Source organism: Cariama cristata, unplaced genomic scaffold, assembly GCF_000690535.1.
Source record: "Cariama cristata isolate BGI_N322 unplaced genomic scaffold, ASM69053v1 scaffold9240, whole genome shotgun sequence".
NCBI lineage: Eukaryota > Metazoa > Chordata > Aves > Cariamiformes > Cariamidae > Cariama > Cariama cristata.
Genome location: NW_009596428.1, coordinates 59,594 through 87,413, shown reverse-complemented (window position 1 = coordinate 87,413; position 27,820 = coordinate 59,594). Strand labels below are relative to the sequence as shown.

The 27,820-nt window shown below is 40.6% G+C and overlaps 1 protein-coding gene across 1 annotated transcript in view; it reads right to left on the bottom strand.

Moving 5' to 3' along the window:
- Positions 1-27,820, bottom strand: part of SORCS1 (sortilin-related VPS10 domain containing receptor 1) — a gene marked incomplete at its 5' end in the record, with an annotated part of 101,817 nt that overhangs the window by 21,232 nt on the left and 52,765 nt on the right. Inside the window, 6 exons of the mRNA XM_009706024.1 lie at positions 140-252; positions 1,259-1,382; positions 3,326-3,459; positions 7,506-7,692; positions 18,437-18,608; positions 19,568-19,681. Of these exons, the coding sequence (XP_009704326.1) occupies positions 140-252; positions 1,259-1,382; positions 3,326-3,459; positions 7,506-7,692; positions 18,437-18,608; positions 19,568-19,681 (844 nt within the window). The remainder of the gene's footprint in view (positions 1-139; positions 253-1,258; positions 1,383-3,325; positions 3,460-7,505; positions 7,693-18,436; positions 18,609-19,567; positions 19,682-27,820) is intronic.

The following is a 27,820-nucleotide window of genomic DNA, read 5'->3' as shown; positions in this document are numbered from 1 at the left end:
TAGGATTCTAGCCTCAGACACTAGTCTAGTCTTTTATAGTTGGTAGAGAGACACCTTGAGAGAACAGCTGATCCAGTCCTAATGTAGGCACAAAGCAGAAATTAGAACCATTGTTACACAGGTTATGCACATTGCTTACCTCCACCAGAGCTCTCTTGACTACTCTACTGATGTCCCTTCTCCACTCTGGGATATCTGGGTTGTAGTCATCCAGGTTTGGAGAGAATGATAACCGCAGGGACTGAAATTGCTCTGGAGATACAATGACATAGTGGTGAGTAAAGACTGTGAAATGCCTTAATGCCAAACGAGTGGGCAGAATCTAGTGAAACCTGCTACAGCTCATGTTTTGCTTAATCAATCTGCAGGTGATGCACAGACTGTCAGAGAATCCAGCAGTGTGTCTGAGAGATTCACTGAGAGATTCGGAGAATCTGAGAGATTCACTGCTCTAGTGTCATGGAACCAAAAAAGGTGATCAGTCCTTACTTCAATGGATGAATAGCACTGGAAAGGAAGCTGTGTTGGGGACATAAATGAAATGCTACCTTAATCTTGACTTCTGAAGCAGGCAAGCCCTGTGAAAGAAGCTGTGATTGTACTCTCATAGACACATCCCAAACATTTGAAATCTTAACTGGAAGGGGACAGGGATAAAGGTGGGGAGAGGACGAGCCTCAGAAAATGTACTTCTTAATCTCTGCTGCTGTTAATAGAGATGCCCACATTGTTCCCTGTGACCATGTGCTTAGTATAAACAGCTAAAACTTGGATTCCCAGTGGTTCTTAGGCTCCATCTACACTATATGATATTTGTATTTCCTAACTGTTTTTGAGGTCTGAGTACAATATCAAATCAGTACAGATTTCTGTACAGAACTGCAGCTCACAGCATCGACTTATCTTTCGAGTTAAGCAGCTTTTGCATGAGTGAAGAGGCCTCTACTGGCCAAGAAGGAAGAAAACCAGCTCGCAAAACAACCTAACATTTTGACAATCGTGTAGGATGACCAAATAGTGATAGAGCAGATGCAGAGGGCTCTGGGAAGGAGATCATTGTTCTGTAATCATCTCAGTCTGGACTAATGTCAGTCAGCAGCCTTCAGAGTTGTTATGCTGAACTGATAACACTGGAACTGAGTTTATAATCTCACTCAAAGCATCCTGGAATAAAGACTTCATGTTGCTGCCAGCTAACCTGGCTCTCTAGCTCTTGTCTATGGAGAATCCTATGTGAGATGAAGGGGGAAGAGCTCACCATACACAGCAATAGTCTTTGTGTCCTGAAGAATGGTGTTTCCTGCTGAGACCTGAACGGTGATGGTGTTCATCCCTTCCACAGAAAATGTGAATGCGATGCTCCCTTCCAATGTGATCAGTGGCTGCAAATATATCAGAAAAGGAGAAATTAAGTTAATTTGGCTGGAAAGGAAAAGTAAACGTTAGTTTGGCTCTCTAGCCTGTTGGGATGGTTTGGGGAGTTAGTTCCAGCTTGGAAACTTAAGACTTAGAAGGGGTCCTGTAACATGGAAGCCAATTTTCTGGAGAGGACCCAGGGATCCAGATGGGGATGTCCTCATGAAGCTCAGAGTAAGGTAACTATAATTTCTAAAGGAGCTAAGTTTTAAGATCCCGGTATTTCCTTCCCACTTAGGATGCTGGCTGTTCTGGATCCGATGTTAAAGTGTCCGTCTTTGCTGCACTTCCCAGAGAGGCCCAGATCCTAATACAAGGGTCCACATAACTCACTGTTCAGGTGTAACACTCCTTTCCCAGATCTAGCTGCAAGTGATTTGTTTAAGGTGACTCAAGGAGGTTGTGACAGAACCAGGAGGCAAACTAAGATTTCTCAGTTGTTCTCCCACATTATCCTTAGACATGGAGATGTCATTTTTGGAAAGTGATGGTGTTTAGAGAGGACACAGATCCCCTCAGCTTGCTTCACTTTGCAACTAGTTTATCAATGATTTGTCTCCCCTTTCAGCAGTCTCTGCCCTAACTTCTGTTTTTGCTTATTAATGAACTCTGAGTGAGATCTTCAAAGCACCCAGTATTAAGTCAAACTCTGTTGCCATTGTAGTCTGTAGTAAAACTCGCACTTCAATGAGAACAGAGTTAGACCAACTCTGATCACTTATGAGCTTAGCAGATCAGAGGGAAGGTTAAAAGGTGACAATCACAGCCTGTAAGTACCTCTAGGGAGAGATGATTTCTGATAGTACAGAGAGTTCTTTAATCTACACACAAAGGCATAACAAGATCCAACAGCTTGAAACCGAAGCTAGATAAATTCAGACTACAAACGCAGTGCATGTGTTCAATGCTCAGGATAATGAGCTGTGGGGAAATAGTTGGGGGAGAGGGTAAGAAAGAGCAGCAGTGAATTCTCAGAATCATCTGAGGAAAATTATTAACGCAAAACAACAAAAAAAAAGTCAGATTCTGCCTTAATCACAAAGAGTTAAATAAAGCAGAAGGTACTGATGAAACCCTCCAACCTGCATTATACAGAAGATAACTGTGTGAGTGGTTCAGGGTCTCTCCTGGCTCTACAAAACCCATGAGAATCTCTCCCCTCAGAAACTAACTGGGGTCTCTGGGTATTACAGCCACAAAATAACAGTTATAATGCCTGTGCAGATTTATGAACACTGCAAACATAGAGGCAGCAGAATGTGGTGCATGCTGTACTCACGTCTGAGCAGAGCCCAGAGGCAGGGCGGCATGTTGGGAAACATTTTATCCACCAGTAGCACAGGATGATAAGGTCTTCTTACACATGTGGTTTAGCATAGAGTGTGAGGGCTCAGGATTGGGCTCAGTATATTTAAAGGGAGGCACAGGACTGATGGCAGTCTCTTCCCTTGTTAGTCACCAGAGAAATGAGGTTTCAACCCTAGGGCTATGTAAAGTCAGTTCCAGATATAAAAATAGCTTCAGTTTTAAAGGTTAGTTTCCTAAAAAAACCCCAGAACTTCTAGGTCTTTTCATTGTTGTTACTGAAGAAGGGAGTGTGGGGAAAAACACACTAGAAACTTTCAGATTTTGGTTCACTATGTCCACCTTAGAGGTAAATGCAGGGAGAAAGCTATTGGCAATTTGTATGAAGGAGCTATAAACCCTACAGCTAAGTCACAACAAACACAAAGCAGTTCTTACATTTCAACGTTGTTATGTCAAAGAACCATTAGTGTCTCGGTCTCTGGTTTATAATTTTCTTGCGTGTGTGACTATTTAGAAGCATTCCCAGATCCCTCTCTCTCCCTCCCTCAGTGAGAGAGCTCCTCCAGGTTTATATTTATCACATTCCATAGGGAATACAAACCTCCGTGTTGTTCCCAAACCACCAGACATAAGTAAGTGTTCCCACTTGGCTAGGCCACAGTACTGCCGTGGCATTGACCTCCTTGTTCTTTGTGGTGACGAATGGTAGAGATAAGTGAACATATTCCAAGGGGCCTGCAGAGACAGAAGCAGCAGTTGAGTCCTCCCTCCATCTGAAATGTCAACCTGGGGGAGAATGGAACTGAGGGATATCCACTAGTTTAGGGGAGAGGTCATCCAAAGCACGACAGTTAATGTTTCAGCTTCGTGTCATTTCTAGAGAGGCAACCTTAAATCTGTTCCTCATAGAACAGGAGCTACCCTGTACCTGGAGCTGAAAAACTCAAGACTCTCTACTGCAGGAATGTCATATACTCAGGGACTTTATATACAAATTAAACAACAGGGACAGAGACCTGTTATGTGAATATGGCCCTCACTGGGAAGACATAAGAATGTGCAGGACAAATGGCTTCAGCGGACATGAAGTATCTCTGCTCATACAAACTGCTATGATTTGGTGAACTTCAGCAATGGTGTATCTATTCATATTGGCTGAAACTCTGTCTGAAGGCAGCTATTCACTGAGTGCCTTCATTTTAATGTTACCTTATACTTCTTCCTTTTCCTCAATAAACTCTTTTATTTCTTTAGTATAAACAGAACATAATTCATTCGACAAGTGACATTATGCCCAGGGTTACACATTTCCCATCCTCTGGAGACAGATGGGCTTTTGTTGTTACATCTTGTCCTATAGATTATTTTTTAAAATGTGTTCTGACGGTTCACTCAGAGAACAAAGCAACTGTCCTGAGAGTGACAGAGAAAGAAAAAGAAAGAAACTCCAGGTGACATGGGGACATGGGTTTCTTAAATTAAGGACACATCTACATGTCCTACATCTGCAAGCTCCCCAGTGATGAGAAGCAGAGACCCCAGCCTGGGAGGAGTGATTGCATTGTCCACATGGAGTTGAGATACATTGCTAGAAGATTTTATATATTTCAGGAGAGGATTTTTCAGGACATATCCCATACACATATCATCACTTGGACCTTGCTTTTCAACCTAAAGGAACACCATGCATTTTGGAGCGAGCAAGTACCCTGTACCCCTATACAGCACATGTAGGGAGAGAGAGGGAGAGAGATATATAAAAATTCTCCCAAATCATACTATATAAACAATGCCAGAATAAACAAGGACCAGTGTTCCTGACTTATTACTGAAATGCAGCTTTCTCTCAGCTGTAGACACAGCCACTGCTTAACCTGAAGCAGCCCAATTAAGAGTTATCCATGATCAAACTAAATAAAGCCTGCTATAGATCAGACTATGGCTCATTTTTCCTTTTATAATCAGCAGTCAACACTCTTCTTGAAAATTCATGAGAAGCCAGAATTTCATGCTGATGATTTTAATGGCATTCTCCTGCTCAGATACATTTCCATGCTCAGGCCGTGCCTGCTTTCAGTAAGATCCTGAGACCTGAATAACAGCAGCTTCCCAGGCTAAATATTTTGCACCTCTGGCATCCTTTGGGATGTTTGCCAAATGGCCAATGTTAGCACAGCCCTCTAAAGGAATACATTTCCTAACACTGGATGCAGTGACAGCAGTGAGAATGGAGCCCATGTAAAGTCTAATACACTCCAACATAACTGCATAGCTGCTCTGAATACATCTCAAATGATCCTGCACTGCAGAGAGCGCCCAGCACCTCCTTGGACCTCCACCATATCCTGGCTAGGAAAGAATATGAAAGAATGACTCCAGCAAGCCAATACTGCCTGAGTATTTCTGTGCACAAAGATGATGGGTCAAAGTGGCTGAAATGCTGAACTATTATGTGGCCAGTAGATGGGGATAGCTCACTCTGGATAGGCCCTTCGCTTAGTAGGAGACTGCTTTCTCCCAGGTAAGTTTGAAAAGAATCCAAAAGAATTCATTTCCGAGCTTCATGCACGGCCATGGGGACTACAGACCTTTGCCTGCCTCAGGAAAAAAACTGTGTACAAGTCCCAGACAACAGAAAGGGAGAAGCTTCTCAAAAGGTTCACTTGGGCAGGTGATGTTATTCTGAAGCATTCAGGCAAATGCATAACTAACTTTCCAGGGGAAAATTTTAACCTGTCATGACAGTTCAGAGACAGTCTGTTGGCTGGAGAAGTTTATATACAATTTACTGTCCATCCACCCCAAAATACTCCTGCCTCACAATAACCTGCATTTCTGGATCCCTGGACCAACCTCAGCAAAGGCACTGCTATCATGCACTGGCCCCACTGCTGCAGCAGGATGAGGAGAGCACAGGACGGAGGTTTTACTCTTAGCTTTGAGACCACAACCACCATGGTTCAGTGCCTGCAGTCTTCCCCTAAGCAAGGCTGCTGGCCACGGGTAGGGATGGGTGTTGGAAGGCCCAGATCTGGCTGCACATACTCATGCATTAACAAGGGGTCATCCAGTTAGTAGCCCTTCCTAAAACTCTCTGGATGTTCAGGCTGCACACTGCTTTTCTGTGGATCTTAACAATACAGCGTGTGTGTGTCTGTTGTAAGGACAGATATTTTTAGAAAACTCCCCAAAGGCCAAGTTCATGCATCCCAAGCAGAATACTCTGCAGAGAGCTGAGTGCCAATGCAAGCATTTAAATAGGATTTAGACGCTTCTGTGGATCTGGGTGTTAGGGTCTGGAAGGGACTGGATTTATTGTACATCTCTGTTCTCAGCAAATATATTGCTAGTCTGAGTAGCACCATACTCAGTTTGCAACCCGTTTTAAAGTCCCTAATTCTTGTCATGTAGAGAAAGATGAAACATATCCTTTAGAGCTGTCACTTCTCCAGGGGTTCAGGCACATATAATCTGGGTCTGCCTGTAATGATCACACAGTATTTAAGTCCTATGCTGGTATGATCTATGCAAAACACAGACACACAGTCTACCAGCTGCTAAGTCACACAAATGTATCTGAACATTGTTTATTTCTTGTACTGTTTAAACAACCAAAATGGTTCTTAACCCTTCAATGTCTCAAGAAAATCGATTAAAATAGTTATAAACTAGAAAGCCTCTATGAACGAGAGTGAAGGCTGGACATCTGTCAACCAAAAGTCTTTTTGAAGGGAGGCATTCAGGGAGATATTTGTTTCTGCTTCTCCAGTGTTCCCTCATAAACTTCCCATCTCCCACAGCTATACGTCCCACTTCTGCTATCTGTTGATAAGATGGTGCACCATTAAAGAGCTGTCGTCTTCCCCTGTAAGAGGCAGCTGCTTTCATGCTGTATGAAGTAACTCCAAAACTAGAGTCAAAGTGTATGGAATGTGCTAAATTATCTAGACAATATGTGGAGTTAATTTGGTAGACAGCAAGTGGTATTTCTTTAAGTGTAATTTTAAGTTTTGGAATTTCCTTTTTTTTAGTAAATCTGGCACAGAAGCACACAGTTGAAAACATACATAATCAAAAAAAACCTCCACTGTATAAATAAAATGACAGCCCCAAACAAACTCCATTAGGGTTGATATAAACTTTCAATAAGAGGCTAACCCTTTGGGTTCATAATCATGTGCTAGAATAAATATGAAAGAACACATTGCTGGTTTTATGCAAGGATTTGAGATACATTTCATTTGTATGACAGAGACAGCTGAAGTATAAAAAGGTTAAAAAGAACAGCAGAAGAGCAATGTGATGATAATATTTTTTCTTATAATACTCTTTAACACCAAGATTTTGGTTCCTATGACAACAGGAAGACTGAAATGCATTGGTTTCAATCCCAGAGGTGGTTGTATTTCATTAGAGGGCAAAACACATGTACAAAGTAAAAATCAAGGCTTTTAAAAGTGATTAAGGATCCCGCATGTCTTTATTTTTCTGGAATTGTAAACATGCTAATGAAGGTGCATTTCAGAAAGGGCTAGACACTCCTTTGAGGTGTCCCAAATTAGACTACCCAAAATTAGAGATGAACACGGTTTAAAGAGCAAATGTCACTATTGCCTGTGGCTCCTCTCAGTCTAGAGTTCTCTGCTGGAGAACAGACAAACATTCTTCATATCCCATCACTCTGCTCCCCGCTGCAAAGCCCCAAGTGTCATCTCTAAGGACAAGTAACAATTTTTTAAAGAACAACAGAAGCTAATAATGAGTATTAGTAACATACATACATGTTACATGCAGGTAAAGGACAGCATTGTCAGACCCCAGGCTGTTTTCCACCAGCACGGTCACTCGGAATATGCCCACGTTCTGGTAGATGTGCTTGATCCCATCTTCTGTTGAACTGAGATTGGCATATGACACAGTGATGCCATCTCCAAAATCCACCTGAATGAGGGATCTCAGGAGGTCTCCCTGTGGTGACAGAAAAGAGAAAGGGTCAGAATAGGCTCTGCTGTTCTTTTGAGAGACTGGATCAGTGGGGTGACCTAGACGAACCGGAGGATAGTCAAAAGGTCTGATGTTACCAGAGGAATGGTTGTCACTTCATCACCTTCCTCAGTAGTCAGTGGACAGAAAGTGACCCCCTCTTGAGGTTGACTCAGCTGCACCGTAAAGGAGATGTCCTCCAAGGTGTGTGCTGTAGCCCTGCTTTCCCAATCATCAGGAGGACTAGGGGATCTTCTGGAAAATATGCTGGCTCCTTCCCCTGGGTTTCCTTGTAGAGAAGAGTGGGGTTGTAGCAGGGAATGGTGCTCATCTCAGCAAGTGTTCAGGACATGGGTAGCTATTGAGATTGCCTCAAGAGTCTCTGGTATAACCCACATTATGAGCTTTTGTATTTAAAACCATAAAAAGCAGAAAGATAAAACAACTGAGAAGTCCTCAGGAAGGGTCAACTATATCAAAGTGGTGGGGTGCCAAAAGAACTGCTTCAGCCTCACATGATAACAGCAGCTTACAGCAGCTTATGACTTGCTGAGCAGCCTGATTTAAGATGAGCTGGATTTGTATTTATTTCAGAACAGCTACCAACACTACTGACATTAAGTGAGACCCTTTGTGCCTGCCTCGGAACGGAAGTGCTAATGAATTGACAGAGCTGATTAAACTCTTCTCCTCCTGCCTAGAGATAATCCCAGCAGAGTAGGTTTGTGGTGTAACTCAGACTGCCAAATTGTGACATTAGTCTTCTGGGCTGCTAATCTAGCACATTTCAGAATTGTTACAATAAATTACAATAAATAAATAAAAATCACAGCTGGGAAACAAACAAAGAAACAAACAAAACTCCACCACAAACCAAAAGCCAAGGATGTCAGGGATCTGTATTCTCCATGCCAGAACAGGGATTCGCTAATGTGAAAGAATCCTGAAACAGGTTTTAAACTTCCACCTCTGAAACTGAACTCCAGCTTGGTGCATGCAGCTTTGTCAAACTCTGTGTCAGAGTTACCCAATCCAAAAAGGCTTTTAAAACCCAAAAGAGGGGAGTGATGTCATTTTCTTATTCTGCTTTACAAACAAAAAGCAATTTTTAAATTTTTTTGGTTGCAAGCCTGTTTAAAAGACAGAAAAGTGAGTCATGCTTGCACACAAAAAAAAATCCATATAACCTATGTCACACACACTAGAAACACCTGTAAGATTTTCTCATATCACAAGGCATATGCCTATGGTAAGGGTTTCTGATAGCTGAATAGCTACACAGCCTACACTGACCTGTATAACAACTGTGGCTGCTATAGATCCTCTCCCTTTCAGGTAAGATGCAGTACCTTGTCTTAACTTTAGGCATTCTTACTCCTTTTGAAAGTCCCCCTCAGTGGCTCTGCATGGTGCTTATGCTGGGTATGTTCACGCTTGTGGGCTGTTGCTATGGAGTCGCTCACTCCACAGCCTGGTGCACTGGAGCAGCTGCCACTGACTGGAAGAAGGTTAGTAAATGAATAGCTGAAGGCAGTTCATAAAATTGGCTGAAAGGACATTTAATTTACTTTGGTTTGTTTTCCTTTTTTTTTTTTTTTTCCATTTGTTTGTTTGCTTTTCTTTTCCCTTTAGAGAGAAACAGTCCTCTGGATGCCCAACTGGAATGAAAGGTGCCCATGTAAATAGTTGGCATCAGGCAGGTTTCCACATCAGAAAAGGAAGTGTGTGTGACTATGGGAGGGAATTGTAACACAAGCTTTATATTCCTCATGTTCTCTCAGTCTTTTTATAACTTGTTGTGAAGGCAGAAATAGTGGAGGCTTGCCTGAATGGAAAGCGGGAGGAGCAGAGCTATACCTGGGGATGGCAAGAGATACAAATTTTCCCAGATGCTCTTTTTATAGGCTGAAGTCGTAGTTGTTAACTGCACTGGCACCCTGCTGGAAGCTCTGTTGATTCCAAATGGATGAGACAAAAATAACTGTGTTGCTCTGTTCTGGAGGATCCCAGACTGAAGGTGTGGCAGGGGAAAGACATCCCTTGACAGAAGAACGTATCTGGGGATTTCCCTCCTGGTATCTTGAAAGTAAAGACAGCAACTCCCTGTTCTCCTCTTGAAAGCACCAGCAAGGGCAAAGGAACCCTGAGGTGCTGAGACATTACTGAGAAGGCCAACCTGAACACCCTTGTAGAAAGAAACACAGGGACCTTGCATGTTAACTCAGCTCCAGGTTGCCCTTGGGTAGTTCTTAGCTAAGTTTCTCTTAGCGATTAATTTGGTAACATCTGGAGTTTTCATTGACATATTGTCAAACCTAAGAAAGGTGCTTGAGCAATGCAAACTACTAAGGCCTCCATTCAGCAAAGCTCTTAACAAATTCTCCATTGGATGCTTTACTAGAAGTTTAAGCACCTGCTTACATTCTTCTTTGAGACACAAATTGATGAGACAAGGACTCCTACTTGTGTTATACAGAGGATCAAACTAGGGGGATCATGCCAGTCCTCATGAAAAGCCACTAGGAACATAGGAGATGGTCTTAAGCATGGAGTTATGTTCTGCATTAAGCTGAGTTACTTGAAAGAAGATGTGCAGTTTCAAACATGATGCAGTGGTTTGGGCACTCCTGACTGTTTGGCCGAGCCAACAGAAGATATCAAATGGGATACACCTCCACAGATAGAAGTGAACATACATGAGCTCCTCAGTTCTGAATCCCTTTCAGAGGAGGAATATATCCTCTCAAGCATGGTGCTGAACTTGAACGAAAGACAGAGATCTCTGAAGTACCCTTAGATGCTCTCCCAGCTCCTCTAGGTCCATCATCACTAGGGTTTCAGTCATCTTTTCTTACTAAAAAAGAGATGATGTCTTTGAACAGTAAAGCCATACTGCTGGGACAAAAGCAGTTCACATGGTTATAATAGTGACCCTGCTGGCTTTATCATCTCTGAGTATATTTGAGGTCATGGAGATGAAGTCTATTTCAGGTCAAGGTATATTCCTTTGCATATTTGAGGTAGCAGAAGAAGATGAAAAGTGTGATAGCACTTTAGAACAGCCCTGTTTCTGCAAGTGTCAAAATTTGTGCTCTAATGAACGTTTTTTTCTCTTGTCTTCATTTTGTCCATAGCCATGAAACCTATCGCATCTACAGGTGCTGCCAGGGAAGGGAGTCATTTCTAAGGCACGCAAGATTTAGATTTCAATTTTTCTTCCAAATTCCCTAGGGAGAAAAGATGCTGACAGAGACATCTGAAAATCTAATTAGAGAAGAGCTTCAGCTGCTGTTCCTCCAGTCTTTTTCATTTGTCTTGGCCTTTCCTGTTTTGTTTTAAAACCCTTTGAACTGGAAATACATTTTCCATTCAGTAAGATCCAGGCTATAACACCTCTCTGAAAATGCCACATTTTGAAAAGCTGACATTTAAAATCCTGGCTTAGGAAGTGGAAGAAAAAAAGTCACAAAAACAAAAAGACTGTGTTTTGACTTGTTCTAATGTTTTGTCTGTGCCGGGTAAGAGCACAGGCAGAATAAGACAGGAAGAGAAAGCAGGTGAGTCAAAATCAAAACATTTCCCATACAGCCCACATCCGATCTATATCAACCCCAGCTGTCTCTGTCTCTGGCAGCTCTCCAGAGCCACTTGCAAGTGTCTGTTTTAACAAGAGAAGTTCTGTTTTGCAACAATTTGATGCACATACATAGATCTTGCAAAACCCTCTCCTATTGCTCTTTCCAGCTTCTTGTCATTTTGACAAGCCCCATACCACATGATAGGGTTTTTCTGAAGCTTTTAGCTCGATTAAGGCAGACACAAAACTCCCTGCATTACTTCTGCAGCCATAGCAAAGCACTTGGATGCAATCAGCACCAAGCTGTATTTGGGCAGGCTCTCTGGCCTTTGTTGTGAGAGGTCTTTAATGCCAGTGCACTTGGGCATCAAGGGAGAAATTTGTCAATTGTCTGCTTGTGGTGATATCTCTCCATTCAGTTCCTATATTTTAATCACACTAAGCTAGTCAGCAACCAATTACAATAGTTGAAAAAATGAAAGTCCTTTTGATGGATGTTTTTTACCTTGTACCAGGTATCTGCAATACACATAAGCTTGGATATAACCTGAAGTACACTGCAATCTTGATAAAGGCTTTAGTCCAGCCAAAGACTTAAGCATATACTGAACTTTAAGCACAGGACTACTCCTTTTAGCCCAAGAAGAAGCCCTGGGAATTAAAAACAATTTTCCCAAGGTCCCATATTATGCTCTTTACCTATACAACATTTATTACTAAAATGTAAATCAGAAATTTACTGTTTTCTAAGGGATTTTCTCATTAAATATCCAGGGGGTTTCCAAGCATACACAAAAGATTCCCCTCCTGTCCCCCCCAAGCCAAAATGCACATTTTTCCTCTATCTTGCCAAAAGAATAAAAGTCTAGAGTGTACACAAGACCTGGATGCTTCCAAAAAACTCTGTGAAGTTTCCTGCCTCAGGGTGTATCAAGAAACAGACCATACAGTTTGCAAAGATATTTTTACATTTTGATTACTTTTATGCAGCTGTCAGTATTTTAGTGTATGTGAGATGTGAGACCCACCTAGTAGGATTCTCTCTCAAATATTCCATCTGAATCTTGCCCAGAAGGTTGGAATAATGAATTTTCCTTATTGACTTCCAGTATTTGTATCTAAATGGAAGTGTTAAAACAACAAAACACAGTTCAAGGCTTTTACTTTTGGTTCCCGTGTTTCAGATTTCATTTTTAAGTCTTCAATTATGCACCAATTTGTGTGCCTTCCTTACAGATGTTGATAATGGATTTAATCATCCTTTGCAAGAAACAGACACTGCTGTTGTTGGATTGTCTTCATGGATTCATGTTTTGTGCTTTCTTTAGATTAACCCTTTTCCCTCTCTGGCATTTTCCTGTCACCATCAGAAAACATCCATCAAAGATATTTCCATTGCAACTGAGTATCTACGCATGAGATAACTTCAGTCTAGGTCTGTTTAAAGCACATACTTAATTTTAAACCGATATTCAAGTTGAACTTGATCAAGTACTGAAAAACATGCTTCGCAGTGAAAATTCCTGTTTTCAGAGAGATGCTCTTCACTTTTTAAAATCAAAAACTGAATAGAAATGTGTCTTTCATCAGAACAAATACCTTGATACTTTTCACATGTACTTCTTTTTCTACACCAAAACAGTTATTTGTACTAATCAAATCATTCATTCTGACTGCCAGTTGTGCCAGCTCGACTCAGCTATGAGCTTTTTCTACAGGACTAGATCTTCTGTGCTCCACAAGAATTAATAAGTACAGCCTCTCAGGATTATGCCGAATAATTCAACTTGTGTAACTGGAAGTGCATTAGAAGACTGTAGTGCTGTGTGTCATCATGAAGGGGAGGTCAACTTTCATACATTTTCATGGAATTTCAGCAGTGAATTTAAAAATGCATGAAAGGCTCTGATGTCTCCCAACCAGCTTGTCATCATCAGTAACACAGAAAATGCAATTATAATTCAGATGACAGTGGTATGGGGGAGGGGATGTACTGATCTTTCAGATGTGTTATTAACAGGAAAGTGGTGGTGTTAGTATGATAAACAGTCATGATTCAGCATATGCATTGAAAGTTAGGATTAAGGTTTCATATTTCTGTAATCATTACTAACTTGTGATATCAAAAGAGGCAACACAGTAGGATACCACAAAAAATACAGACTATGCTTTTAAGTACTACTAACTTTGCATGTTTAATTTGAGTACATCAACAATCAAAACAATCCTAATGCTAAACTCATCTCCAGAGACTACAGCTGAGTTGAATTCTGAATTGCACAGAACAGTGCTGAGGTGGGAAAAGCTAATGGTATTGTTCCCCCAGCAGGGTCCCCAGGCTCATTAAATGTACCTGAAACACAACGTACCTTGTACAGCCATTTATTAACATTGTCATTACAGAAATTCATAGTGGTCTTTAGGAAATTCAGGACTCCATTTGTATATTCTCATGGTAAGAGAGACTTCTCTGGCCTTATGAGCATTCAGCACATAAATGAAAGGCGTGGAGGGCATGAGGGAGAAAGCAAAGCTCTATTTTCAAATGAGGGGAAAAAAAAGGCAGAAAGGTTAAGTTTCTTACTCAAGGTCATGCAGAAGGAGCTCAGAGTGCAGTTCAGGAATGAGGTCAGATTGCCTGAATTCTAGCCCATGGCCTGAACTGTAGGAACAAATGAGCTTTCCCCACACATTAGTCTAATCCAAAAATCATATAGCAGCAGTAAGTAGTCAAAAGTAAGCCAAAATCTACTCCCAGTGGAGTGACTTTGTCAAGTAAGAACTGAGACAGACCTGGAATGTCAAAGACTTTTGGCTGTCATTTTATCAAGATAAAAAATAAATTAGACGAGGCAGTTTCTCTGTGAATTATCTGTAATGAAACAGCCAAAGCCCTGAACCTTTCTGCCCTGAATGTCTTTACCGTCCATTTCCTCAGCAAAGATGTATGAGCAATCAGATGAAACAAGTTTGAAAGCCATTGTGTTGAATAGCGTTGCTCTGAAGGCTGTAGCTTTCAGTGTCTCTGCTGAAGCAGTACAACAAGCACAAGTATCTGATGTTCATACAAATAACTCAAACGCACAGATAACAATTGGGTTTGTGACAGGCAAGAGACCTACATGACCGTGTGATGAGGAAGGCACACAGAAACAACACCCACTTAATAAAATTCCTCCATTTTCTACAACAGAACAGCAAAATATGTCAAGGACGTTGAGTTGAGGAACTTCAGTAGGAAAGAATGGCTTTGTAATTTTTGGTTTTGTGTTTCTTTTGTTGCTGTGCAAAAATAAAGTAAGGATTGAGGTTGTTCAGGCTGAGAAAGAACTCTGTTGTTGAACGCTGCAGTGTGACAGATACCAGCCTTGGGTCTGTGCATACAGCCCAGGACAGGGCAAAGAATTAACCTTTAAACTGGCAGTGTTTTGAGGCAATGGGAAAATGTGCTTTTAAGCATAACTAGTTTTCTCCTTTGCTGTCATTTAGTGACAAAGATGCTGTTGCTATTCTGCTTAGCTCAATGGAAATTTAAGAGCAAAATTACCAGTTTAAGTATGGTGCTCTGCTTATTATACACTTCCATAATGCTTCATACAATGGACATACGCTGTTTATAAAACAAAATACTGATGTTTCCCAGTAAGAATATCACTATGATTATACCCAGATTAATAGGAGAACTAACCTGGACAAACCTTTCCAATAATGGGACCAAAGATATTAAGTGCAAGGTGACTTTGCAAACAGTTTTTAAGAAGTCATACAGAAATCCTAAAAGGTGACAGGAAAGTTAGACCACTTCAGAAAGCATTCTCGTATTCAGATAACTTAAATATGAGCTGTTGGTTGTTTTTGCTTTTAATGATATTTATATGCTGCCAGATATAAATGCTTTATAGGAAAATTCCATGTGAGTCAGAGTTAGAGAAATTGGGCCAGAATCCCAGCTTTCAGAAATCAGCAATTCTCTACACACTGATGGTTTTGGTGCCTGCCCTCTCTCCACTCACACAGACTTCAGTGATTATTTTCCTTTTGTGTCTTCTTCAATAGCATAACACTTCTGAATGCCTTGTCCTTGTTTCTCTTCAGACATCTTTTACTGACATTGTGTTATTTTCAGAATGACACAGTCCCAGCCCTCAGCATCACCACAGGCACAAGCAGGCTCTACAAGAAACTCCTGCTCTGTGGTTCCTGCCCCTGAATCCCACACCTGAGTGAAAATATCATTTTTTTACTGCTGCCATTTGCCTCCCCCTACCCTCTTAGTAATCCTGTCCACTACAGATATGCAGTGACTTTTCAGGGCCTCCAGTGAGCCTGCCTCTGCAGTTCATTCTTTTCAGACCCAGGTAGGTTCTTAGATGGAGCAGAAAGCCCTAAAAAGACAATAGGGGTACAAATCTGAAACGAACTTTTGTACTTTGGCTCATTAACTTCTTATCTTTTTTTTTCCTGCAGGTCAAGTGGAATATCGCCATGAAAGAAGTGATCTGGGAGGCTGCAGTGTATGGAACAGCTCTGCAGATCTGAAGGCTTCAAACAAACTGTCTCAGAGGGATACAGGAGATGTTAAAACGCAAAGGGACTATAACATAAGTAAAGGTCACTGTTTATTTACATCCTAAAATATATTAACTGTGACACAAGCTAAAGGAAGAATCCTCACCAGGGTGTAGAACTTAAAATTATTGACCATCACTCAGGGGGCAAGGGTTGAATAGGACACACTGTCTTCATATGCCATTGGGAAAACCATGCATGCATACACGGACATATCCAGCCTTTTTTAACTTGCCTAATGCCTTCTCTTCAGCAAAAATGGAGTGGCACAGATTTTGTAGATGCTAAACATCCTGGATTGTACTATGTTGTATACCTGTGCCGGGCAGAACTAAACAGAAAGTGGCAAGTTCTTGTTTTGTGATACCTCTGCCTTGTTTGCAAGGGAAAGAAACTTCCCTTTGAGAAATGGGGTTGAGCTAAACAATCTCCACAGATCCCTTCCAATCTGAATTATTCTGTGATTCTGTGAAAGTAATATCTGTGTTGTAAAAGGGTGGCTGTTCTTTTGCAGGGTTGTTTAACTTTTCTAGTGAGTGGTGTGATATTTTATTGAAACAGCTAATTTGGTAAGTGCTTTAGTGTATATACAATTATGCTGCTATAACCATAGTTTATTCTCCTATAGCTTGCATGTAGCTAGGCAAATTTTCTGGGTTTTTTTGTTTGTTTGTTGTTTTTTTTTTAATATTTCTTTTGCTGCAACATCAGCCCAAAGTCATTGTCACATTGGGTCAAATTCACCCAAAAGTTTTGTTGATTGCTCTGTAAACTCTTTATATTGACAAATCTAGGAGCATGAGGTCGAATCATCTAGCAGGGAGAGTAATCAGAAAGGCTAGAGGTTGATCAATACTGTTTCAGCCCTCAGAGCAATTCCTAACCTCTCCCTTATTAGATATACTGAAGAAGGGCTCCCTTTAGATCTCCTCAGAAGCTGACTCACTCATCAAAACATACTTTATGTACTCTTTGATACATAGCTAGAGAAAGCCACCATCTCCTAACGGAGAGGGTGTTGCTTTCAGACTCTGGTGAATGCTGAAGCAAGTCTATCAAAAAAGATCAGAATCAACAGAAAAGACAGAACAATTCACAGCAGATCCCTGTATGACAGAGTGGTCAGGGTATTCTTCCAGGATATGTGAGTTGAAACACTCATAGAAGGAAGAAGAGGACATTTGTCCCAAGTTTCCCGCACTGTGGGTGATTGTCTCTCCCTCTGACTGTTGGCATAATTCTTTGATAGCTTTGTGGCTGACTTCTCAGATTACCCATCTGTTTTAAAACTTTGCTGAGTATAAAAAGGCAGCACAATGAACAATATTTTGGGGGGGATTTTTTTTAAAAACCTGAAGACTTTGAATCTTGTTTGGACTTTTTATTCTTCATCTTTAAACACAGAAATCAATCATTTATCCAAATGAAGTTATATGTTTATACTGTTATGACAGCATCTACAGTAGCAATGTTGCATGACTGTCACTACTGAAATAAAGTGACCACATTTTGGAGAAAATGAACATTCAGGTCAAACAACTGCTTCAGGTTAGATATGATTTATTCTATGTTATTGCCTTTACAAATCAGGACACCTGTTTGCTGGGGAAAGCATCAATAATAGAGATGTAAAAACCCCAACACACCCTTACAAAACTCAGCTCCAGAGGTCATCCTCATTTCTCTTTCCTCACTACAGATGACATTTATGACAGAGAGGGTCAGAAGTAATTTCCATGAATGCTCTAAGCTGTAAAGGGATGTACATCATCCCCTAGTGTAAAAGCATAGTTGTTCTAGGATTTATTGGCCGGCTACACAGGAAAAAGGGTAGAAGTTTAAAATCAAATTGGATAAGGGAAAAAGAGAAAACAGTTACTTTATGAATATTATTATTTGGGCACCTACAATTAAACATAGATAAAGAAGAACTGAGAAGAAAAAGCAGGTGAGAAGATTTAAACACTTTTTTTCTAAGGATTCAGAAATGGAGGGAGAAGAACAATGAAATACCAAGTTAAGTTACAGATGTAACAAAAACACAGGCTCTGATCAGAGTCTGAATCAGCTTCACATTTGTAATCAATTTCAAACTTAATACTGCTGATGACATCTTGAGATTTCATCCTCAAACGTCTAAATAATATGTACCAACTTGTGCAATGGGGACAGATCTGCACATATACTTTTAGCCATGTTTGGCTGAAAGTCAGTGGCAAGTAAAAATGGAAATTCAGTTTCAAACACAGCAAGAAGTCAAAACCACAGTTAAGAGTGGGGATCAGGATTCAAACCTGCATTCTCCAGTTCTACTGTGAAATTTCCAAACCAAAACATTTCCCAGTTTTATCAACTTCTCCCAGCTATTGAGATATGCACTGCAATACTCTTACAGTCTCATCATCTCCATACATAATCGATTACATTTTAGAACAAACTCCGTCCAGCTACATCACAGAGCTGACTAACTTCATCCCACACTCTCTTGGTTCATCTCTTCACCACTTTGCAAACTCTGTCTGGCATGTATCAGACTCAAATACACCCATGGGGCCTGGGATGCAACATAAAAATAGAGCCTACCTCTTCCAGCTGCACCAGGAAAGTGACATTGTGTCCTTGCTCAGCTGTCAGTTTGCCATCAGATGTGATTATGCGAAGGCCCTGCGGGGCTTTGCCAGGACATTGCTGTGGTTTTGCTGTGTATCGTTCTCTCACCCCATCCGTGCAGTTATTAGAAACAACTTTCCGGTATCTGAAAAGGAAAAGAGAAATCTGTGGAAGATGCTCACAGGGAGCATAACAGGGTTAACTAGGAACAGAGAGGCACTTTTGAGGCTTTTTTAGACTAAGGAGATTGGAAGAAAACAGGTTCCCAAATACATTTTAGCATTTGTCTCAGCCAAGCATTCCTCATGCGCCTAACATACAAGTAGTCAATGCTGTTGTTACCAGCACATAATATTTTCCTGCATAGCACACCTATATACCACATATTAATAAATTGCCTAAAACATAAAAATACATGATGCTCTGTTACATGTTAAATAACTATAAAGTTATAAATAAATTATATACACATACAGCATAGTTCAACTTTTCTCATGTGCTCTCCACTTCTCATCAGTTGTGAGGCAACTCTCCCTAAAGATGCAACCCTCGAGAGCTACAAAAATAAGAGAGTTGAAGAAGAAAAGCAAATTCTGCCTATCTTTGAGTGTACAAAATGCCAAAACACAGCTTGAGTTCCTTTGTTTGCTTTAATCACTCACACCAGAAATGACGTTTGAGGTCTGTATGTTATCTTAAATTATATCTTCCATTGACTTCAAAGAGGGTCAAAGAATAATCAGCATTCAGGCTAGCTGCTCACATATACATCAGTTTCCTCTAACTTGTTTTCTACCATTTCTGGCACACCTGATCCCACTTGATTTTAAGAGGAGTCTTTCCAGAAACTTTAATGATTTGGCCTTTGCCTTACATTTCCCCCCCCCAAGTTTCTTTAAGGCATCATTTTTCAGAGAAAGGTCTACACCATACATGATGGAGATCCAGAGTGCCAGACCGTGCACCCTAACATAGTCAGCGAAGAAGAGGTCCCAAGTGCTTCAGCCAGCTTTAAGACACCTACAGTAAATGCAGTCTGTAGCTGTCATTGGGTTAAAGACCATATGAGTGTTTCAGCTAAATGAAGTCTGGTGTGTCACTTACCCAGTGCTGTTGAGATAACTCTGTCCAAGGCTACAGTCCTTTGATAAGGAAGACGGGTTATACCAAAATGCTGGTAAACACTGCCCATTGCTGTGACGTTCATATCCATAATCACTATTTTAGCATTAAAAGAAACCATTACATAAAAAAAAAAAAAGAAAAAATAGAGGGATTAACCCATGTTCTCTACTATTGATACAAGTTTTGATTTTCCTCAATCTGTTCACTAGGATTTCTGATTTTTTATTCACAAAACAGATTTTTCATACCACTTCAACTTTTTTGGAGGGAGTAGAGTTACCTTGCATACATCCCAGTACAAACAAGCAGAATCAGACCAGGTAGTTTATAAGCTAGTGCATTAAGTGTTCTCCCTCCACAGTCTAACAGTGCTTCTTGGTATCAACTCTAGACTCAAATATAATAAAAGCTAGAGATCTAAGCTAAGTTCAATTACTGCTATCTCAGTCGTATCTTAGAAAACTGAAGTGCTAAACAGTTAATTATATTTGGAAACTATATTACATGAGCTGTAGAGGAAAACTTACAGCCCTGAGAGAGCTCTCGGCTGAAGGTATTAACAGTGTGTGTGGTAATGGAAAAGGCGGCTGCAATCTTCAGTTCTGTTTGGTTTTTTTTTTGCTTGGAAGTGGAAATGCTACCGAAAATCACATGTTGGAAACAAAAAGTCAAACTGTAATCTTTTGTCCCAGTTTGGGTTTAGCTATGACTAAATTTGCTTTGGTTCCACTACACAACAGTTCAAATTGTTTTTGATTCCAGGTGAACAAAGATGCTATAAAAATTGTTATTGTGGAACAAATAAACAAACAAAAAACCTCTTTAAACAGTACTCCATTCACATGTGGTTTTACTCTCCAGTCATTGAGTAATGAGGACTGTTTAGTTGGAAAATGATTCTTACTCCTTTTACTAAGCTTTCTCCATAGCCCATAGCAGAGAAGTTAATGGGATGTCATTTCTGAGAACTGCTATAGAGAGTCCACCAACTCCATTCCAATATTCCAGTTGCAACATGATGCTTGATCTTAAAATGGCACTTCTCTGCAAAGCACTTTTTTTGCTTATTATCTTTAAAGTCTTGGTATCAAGTAGGCTGATATTCTAAGAAAAGAGGATTAGGGCAACATTAGATTATGTGATTAAAGGCTCATCTCTGTGTACGTAAAGAAGCAGAGAGGAAAAACAGGAGGTGGAGGAACCCTAATAGCCTGATGGGAGTCAGCGTAGCCTCTGCTGCAGCTCCTCCCAGGGCTGTCTCAAGACAGCCATAAGCCCGTGGCCAGGTTAAGACCTACCAGATCATCAATGGGAGAGGCTCTCTCCAGATCACTTTGCAGATGACTGAGCAGGGTTGCTGCACACAAAGGTACGGGGCTCATTATGCCATGCCAGGTAAGAGCATGTGGCATCTCCATTTCAATTTTCCTGGGTGAGGGGCTATCTGTTCTGTGTGTGTGGTGGTCTACGTCTTAGCAACTGGACTCAGACCACGAGTTACAGGGGTCCTTGTGCCCACACTGCCAGCAACTGGACTGACTGGAGTGTGTGCGTACTGTGCAGGTGAGCACCAAGCCAGACAAGCCAGTGAGTAGGATAACAGACTTGGGAGCTAAGTGCTGATGTCATCATAAATCTGGGCTGGATACTGTCTGTGAATTGGTTGTTGGAGAGACCAAGAGGTCTAGGGAACGGCTACTGGTCTGACGCCACGTAAGTCTGGATCTGCTCAAGAGGCCTGTTACGTGTGTGTATATCTATGCATGAAGCAACTGGGGAGACAAGTCATCCAGGGGCTAGATACTGGACAGATCTTGGTGTCTAAGACCAGGTACTGATGGGATCAATATTGTATGTATGCTTATAGTGCACATGTTTTCCACAAACGGGATTTCATCTTGATCAACCAGAGATGGGAACAGGATGAGGCAACTGGTGTTTGTGTAAGTGCTATGTTTTCTGTTTGTGCTAGTCTGTGTTATCAGATGTGTGCATATATGCACTGTGTGTACATGCACATGTGTGCCTGTCAGGAACAAACGCTCAACCTTGCTACTGCTTGGGTCAGGGGACACAGAGCTGCAGCAGCCTCACCTCTGTCAGGCTACTGGATTCAGCATCTCCCAACAGGCAGAAGTGTGATTAATGATATTTGTAAAATAATATTAACAACAAAAAGAATGTTTAACATAATGAAGACTTTTTTCAAATGTCTTTTCCATTCTGGACCAAAGTATGACGGCTTAAAACAAACATGTAATGAATCATTATTGAACAATTTGAAGAAATTTGGTACTGATCTAAGATATGAGACAAAATAAAAAAAGGAGAGAATATTTTGCAATTTATTTTTGTTAAATTTCTTATACTTGTTATCAAAAGTGGGACACTGAGAGGAATTTTGTCACCACTTTTTACTCCTGCCTGCAATTTTTCCTTCTAAATCAAGGAAAAAAATGTTTTGAGGCAGCCTAAAAAAGGAGAAATTAAAAAGATGACATTAAGCAAAAGAAAATTAAAGCTTCATCTCACTTGGGAAAACTCCTAAACATCTATTAGACTGCACGACTGTTCCAAAGGACCATTTTGGCAGCTGTGGTGCTTAGGATATCTACAAGTAATTCAGAACATACTCTAGGAAACAGCAATGAAGTAGGTGACCTAAACGGTATTTTCCTCAGTTTTTTTGATTGAATTTTCATCAATCTATTTACTCAGATGCTAGTGACTGAATATTGCTTAACTGCTTTGGAAGTATCAGCCAGCCTATTCTCCCATGGCCATGTGCTTCTCTAATCATTCTTGTTGGAATAAGAACACTATAGCTGCAGAATACACTTTATAATGAAGAATAACACCATTCTGATTTGTTCAGAGAAAACAAATATTTACATACAAGTGGGACTCTTGTATTTTTGTAATTCATTTGTCAACACTCTGCAGCACTATATTCCTAAGTTATCACGTGTCACTCTAATTAAAAAGCTGTAACACTGTACACACGCTATGTTCTGTAATCAGGTGAAAACAAAACAAAATAACACAGTGAAATCTGCCTTAGAGGGGATCAGTACCCACAGTCCAATTTGATGCAGTAGTATCAGCCTGGGATTTCTTACTACACGTGCGTCTAGACTCATGCCATGATTTTGGTTTCTATTAGTACCTGCACATCTAGACAAGCCCAGCTTAATTTAACTAGGTTTGACTATACTTGGATCATATTTCTAGAAGTCAAGAGAATGAAATAATAGGATTTTCCAAAGCAGAAATAGTTCTAAGCACAGAAGTTTCATAGTGTTGCTTTCAGGCTTGCAAATTGTCTGGCTCATTATGGCCCTACAGAAATATCATCCCGGTAAATGACATGAATTGCTGTTCCATATCTCTCTACAGATGCACCAGCTGCCCGTTCACCTCCGCAGTCTTGGAATCTAATGAGTTCCTTGGCTACAGGCTGGTGCACGCAGAACACTGATGCTGACAACAAATTGCTGCCTACAATTTGGCACAACAGGCTTTGTAGCAATCAACAAGCATTAGCATCAATTGGATTGCCATAGCATAAGCCAGTATAGCAAAATCTGGAGACAGGGAATGCATCAGCTTTAGACTGCAATCAGCTAGCCGAGTCATTGCCTGGTAACTGGGAATTAGAATTTGCATATATTGATGTTAATTTTGTGCCTGCCTGAAAAGAAGTCAGGTGAAATAGATAAAGTACCTATCAAAAAAGAGTGGAGCATTTATAATTGTTTTATCAATATTAAACACCCTATCTTGTGGCTCTCACTGATGATGGTTTTCCCTGGCCACTTTTACTGGTTTAAACTGGAATCCTATTTGTCTTCCTCAAGTAGTATTCCAAGTCCTTCTCTGTAATTAGAGGCAGACATGAATTCATTCCAGAAGTTCTGTACCCCTGCTTAAAGCTCATGGTAAACTCCCTTATCTAAGATTAATTGCAGCACAGGTAATAATCAAAGGAAAAGAAATCCCTTAAGGAAGTTTGTAGTTTGAATACAGACCTGACAAACATACTGTCATGGAAGAACTGTAAATCTATGTGAAATTATTGAAATCCCACTGTTTTAAGATGTAGAAATAACCACTTAAGTCAGATGAGTGATTGCCATGCTCATACCTTCTAAAAATTGAGATGACTCAACATGTAACCACAGGGCTTCCTTAACACTAACAGCTTCACCTTAGGTCAACCACACCAGAAACTGAAAATGCTACTTGTGGTTTTGTATACTGTGCTTTGCAAACTTTTCAGACATTAAATGGAGTGGAATTGAGGTACCTGTGATTACAGTCACCTTTGTTCTGCAGTTTCCAAAAGCCCTTGTGGACAAAAATAACTGTGGCCACAGATGTGGAAAAGTCTTACCACCCTTTCATTCACTTAATTCCATTGGCTAATACTATGATGCAAGTGTAGATTTGTGTTAAAGGGGAGCTGTGTTTGCTTCCCAGTTCTACAGGATCTGATATGGGATTTATCTCATAGAAGGATGGATTCAGCTGCAGTTTGAATTATGGATCTATGAAGGCACATGATTATAATTGCATCACAGTATTTGGAGTCAAGCTATACCAGCTTATGTTAATAGGGAACTGAAAATCCCCCAAATCTTTCCGGTAAATCCATGCCTGGTAGATATCTAAGCCCCTAAAGACGCAGAGATGCACTGTAGACGTTGCATAATGAATCTGCATTTTTCAAAAGTGTTCAAAATGAACTAAAAATTCATTCAAAACTACTATTCGTCAACGGACCAAGCCTACCTCAATGATAAGGCAAAGTTAGTTAACCTAAGAGTGCAAATGCGTGTGTATTTCAGAACTGGCATCTGCATGACCATCTGAACTGATGAGTGGTAGCACACAAAGCCAAGAGAGTCTAATCACATTCAGTATCCGCCTTCTGCCTCCCCATAGTTTGTCAGGACAGTTTCTCATGACGCAGGACTCTGATGTTTTAGCATAAGAACCAAACCTAGCAGGCAGGTCTGTAATTTAAGTGCCAGACAATAAGAAAAGAGCTAGCCAAATCCTTGCTGATATCGCCAGTGAAATAAACAGACCTGATTCTCAGGGTCATACTTCCGACAAAGGTGTGAGATATGGGAATACTGATAGAAGAAGCCCTCAGTATTAATGACAGTGGGTTCAGAGGGAGGACGGACAGTGAGATGCTTAACTCCAAGTTTCTATTAAGGACCTGGGAGACAGGTAGCTGAAGGATGAACACCACCAAAGATTTCCATCTGTGTCTAGGAGGTGTTTCTACTGAAGAGATATTGCTGTAATAATGCTCAAACGGCAGGAAGGAACACAATGTGAGGAAAGCGGGTAAATTAATGCTTTAATAACACGCAAGTAACGGTGTCATCCATTTACCCAAATCAATTAAATGAAGAAGGACATTCTCGTTTCTAGGCCGTTGCTAGGACAGATTTGCACATTTTCACTCCCCCCTATTCCTGAAGCGCTATTGCCCTCTGGCTGTCAGCCTCAGCCCCTGCACGGAGAACAAATACCTGTCACTCCAGCCCTGTCCCCAGCTAGTTTTGGTTCTAGCCCATGATAAGAGATGTCTACTGTCAGAAGACTTCAGGTTCCCAAGGCCAGAGAAACTACAGTAATTTCTAATGTCACTCAGTTTTGTTCCTGTGTAAAACAATAAACAAATATGCCCTTTTCTCTGAGAAAGGACTACCATGGGCTAAATATAGATGTGAAATGAATGTGGAGTTCTATGATATTACCAGGAGAAAAAACATTATAAAATCTTTATGTCTTTTATAACCAGCATTTTTTCCCCTGAACTGATAAAAAAGCACTCACAGGATTAACAGCAATAACACTTTCTCTTTTTTCACTTTACCTGACCACACAGATACATGGTTTTTTTATTCCAAGCTCTGATAAGCTTAGATAATAAAATTTTCTCCCTACAAATTCAGTGTTTAAACAGCAAAGAAAGTCCTAGTCTGATTGGGGTAGGGATCATTGTCTTCTTTAGCTCTGCATACAAGTCTGGGTCCTGTAACCATTCATGTTAATATAAAAAGCTGCCCAGTTTATTTCAAGATTGCAAAATCAAGGGCAGTCAGCTAAGGGGCTTCTCCCTGCCTGGGGGATACATGTTCCTTTCAATCTCCTTCAATTAAAAGCCCTGCCCAGCAGAAAAAGAGAAATAGAGAATTCAAAAGCACTGTTGAAATGTCATGAGAGAGGATGATGAAAGTGCTTCTTCCTTTTGCAGGAAGGACTCCACAGAGGACATCCTTCCACAGCAAGAATTCATTCACTGATTTTCCTCCCAATGCCTCTTGGGACGAACTTCTGCAGGGTGGACTGGCAGTGAAGCCTAGTGCAGACTTCAACAAGGCCGGCACTGAATGCTACAGCACAGCAGCAGCTTTGCCTTTCTTAGCACAATAAAACTGGGCTGAGAAATTCAGTAGAGCCAGCAGAATTGCTTTTTTCTTGCTATCTCTTTTGTCCCTCCTTTATAAACCTCTGTCTTCTGTTCCCTGTGGCTTTTCTGTCCTTGTCTGGCAAATCTATGTAAAATTATGCTCCTGACTGCATTAAGTAGATAAATAAGTGATGCATCTTGCTGGTAAATATTTCTGAACTGGGTGCTTAAAGCAATGTCTCAGTCTTTTTTCCTCAGAGGCACTGGGGAAGAAAGCTGAAATGGATAAAGTAAAAATCCAGATCTGAGGACTGTAGGAATAACAAGAGCTCAGAGAGAATTGGAGAGGATCACAACAGTCTGCTCTAAACCAAAGCTGATTCCACAAGAAGGAACAAGGCCCTCCTAGGTCTGGAAGGTTTTCTATCAGTCATCTCAGCACAGAGACCTGCAGTATTTTTAAGGGTATTTTTCTCAGACTACTTTTAAGAAGATGATTTTTGCAAAGTCCTGATTCTGCCTCTTCCAACAGATTCGAGAGATCTTGTTGGTGCATGTGAACTGTGACCATCTGTCATACATCCCCAATCATCCAAGATTTCTCTTAGACGTTCTCTCACAACCCAGCACATCTTTTGTAGAAAGTTTCCTCAAAGTGGATGTAAAACAAGTAAAAGAATGTTTCCCCCAGCAAATGTCACTGTGGTACTTTTGTTCTGTACCTAGCAACAAAGTTTTGTAGTAGCAAACCACACAATCAATTTTAATGAAATAAAAACATACATTCTCAAAGGGAGAGAAGTTCTGGAAGGAAAGCAAATTTGTTTCCGAAGTGTTTCACAACTGTGTGCCCTTACGAGTGTAACAGGTTTAACTGCTAACGCATTCAGCGTGACTCAATCCCATCAGTTATTTTCTTGAGCCTGGGCACGAACTTGGCACAGCTTTGTACTGCACGCTCTACAACAGAGTCAAAATCTTCAGGGAATTTCCTTCCTATTCATGTTTTTTTTTTCTGGTTGGCTGCTATCTTTTCTACATTACTAGAGTATGTCAAATGGTTGAAATCCAGGACCTTTGGGCATCTAAATGATGAATTACACACAGAACTGAGGTATGTTCTCCCTAACAAAAAACTCACTGGAAGATGGGGAAATCATCAGGAAACGATATTCAGAGAATCAGTGCCCAAATATGCTCATAATTGTAATTGGTGCAAGAGGATTTACTTTTTTAAAAACATGGAAAAGCCTCCTGTGATTCTGTGATTTTATATAGAAAAACTGATACAACTACAGTTATGGGAGGGTGAGAAGAGAAACACTGTACATTTCCATGGTCCTGGAGTGAACTCATATAGCAAGGAACAAAATATTTATTGGATGAACCTCTTCAGGGTGCATGTTACAGATTCTGGGTTTAATTAATAACATAACATAGATCTAGTTGTGTGAGGCACAAAGCGTGTTTATCAGCACTGCCAAAGAGCCACCATTTCTCTCTTCTGAGATACTCGGGGCTGCCTCAGACTTGGAGAAAACAGGTGATAGAGAGATTTCAATAATATGGTTCCTTGCCTTTTTTGTGCAAATTGCTGTGAGTTGAATCTTGAAATGAAACTAGAAGCTGAACATTTTATCACACCATTCATAACTCCCTGATCGACTTTATTTCCTATAGCATACAGCAGAGGAGAAAAGGCTTCAGACAGAGGTTAACCCAAATCATGAAGGCAATGTCTGTTGGATACTATCAAACATGATGGTCCAGATATAACAAATGACCCAGAAATTCCCTAGATA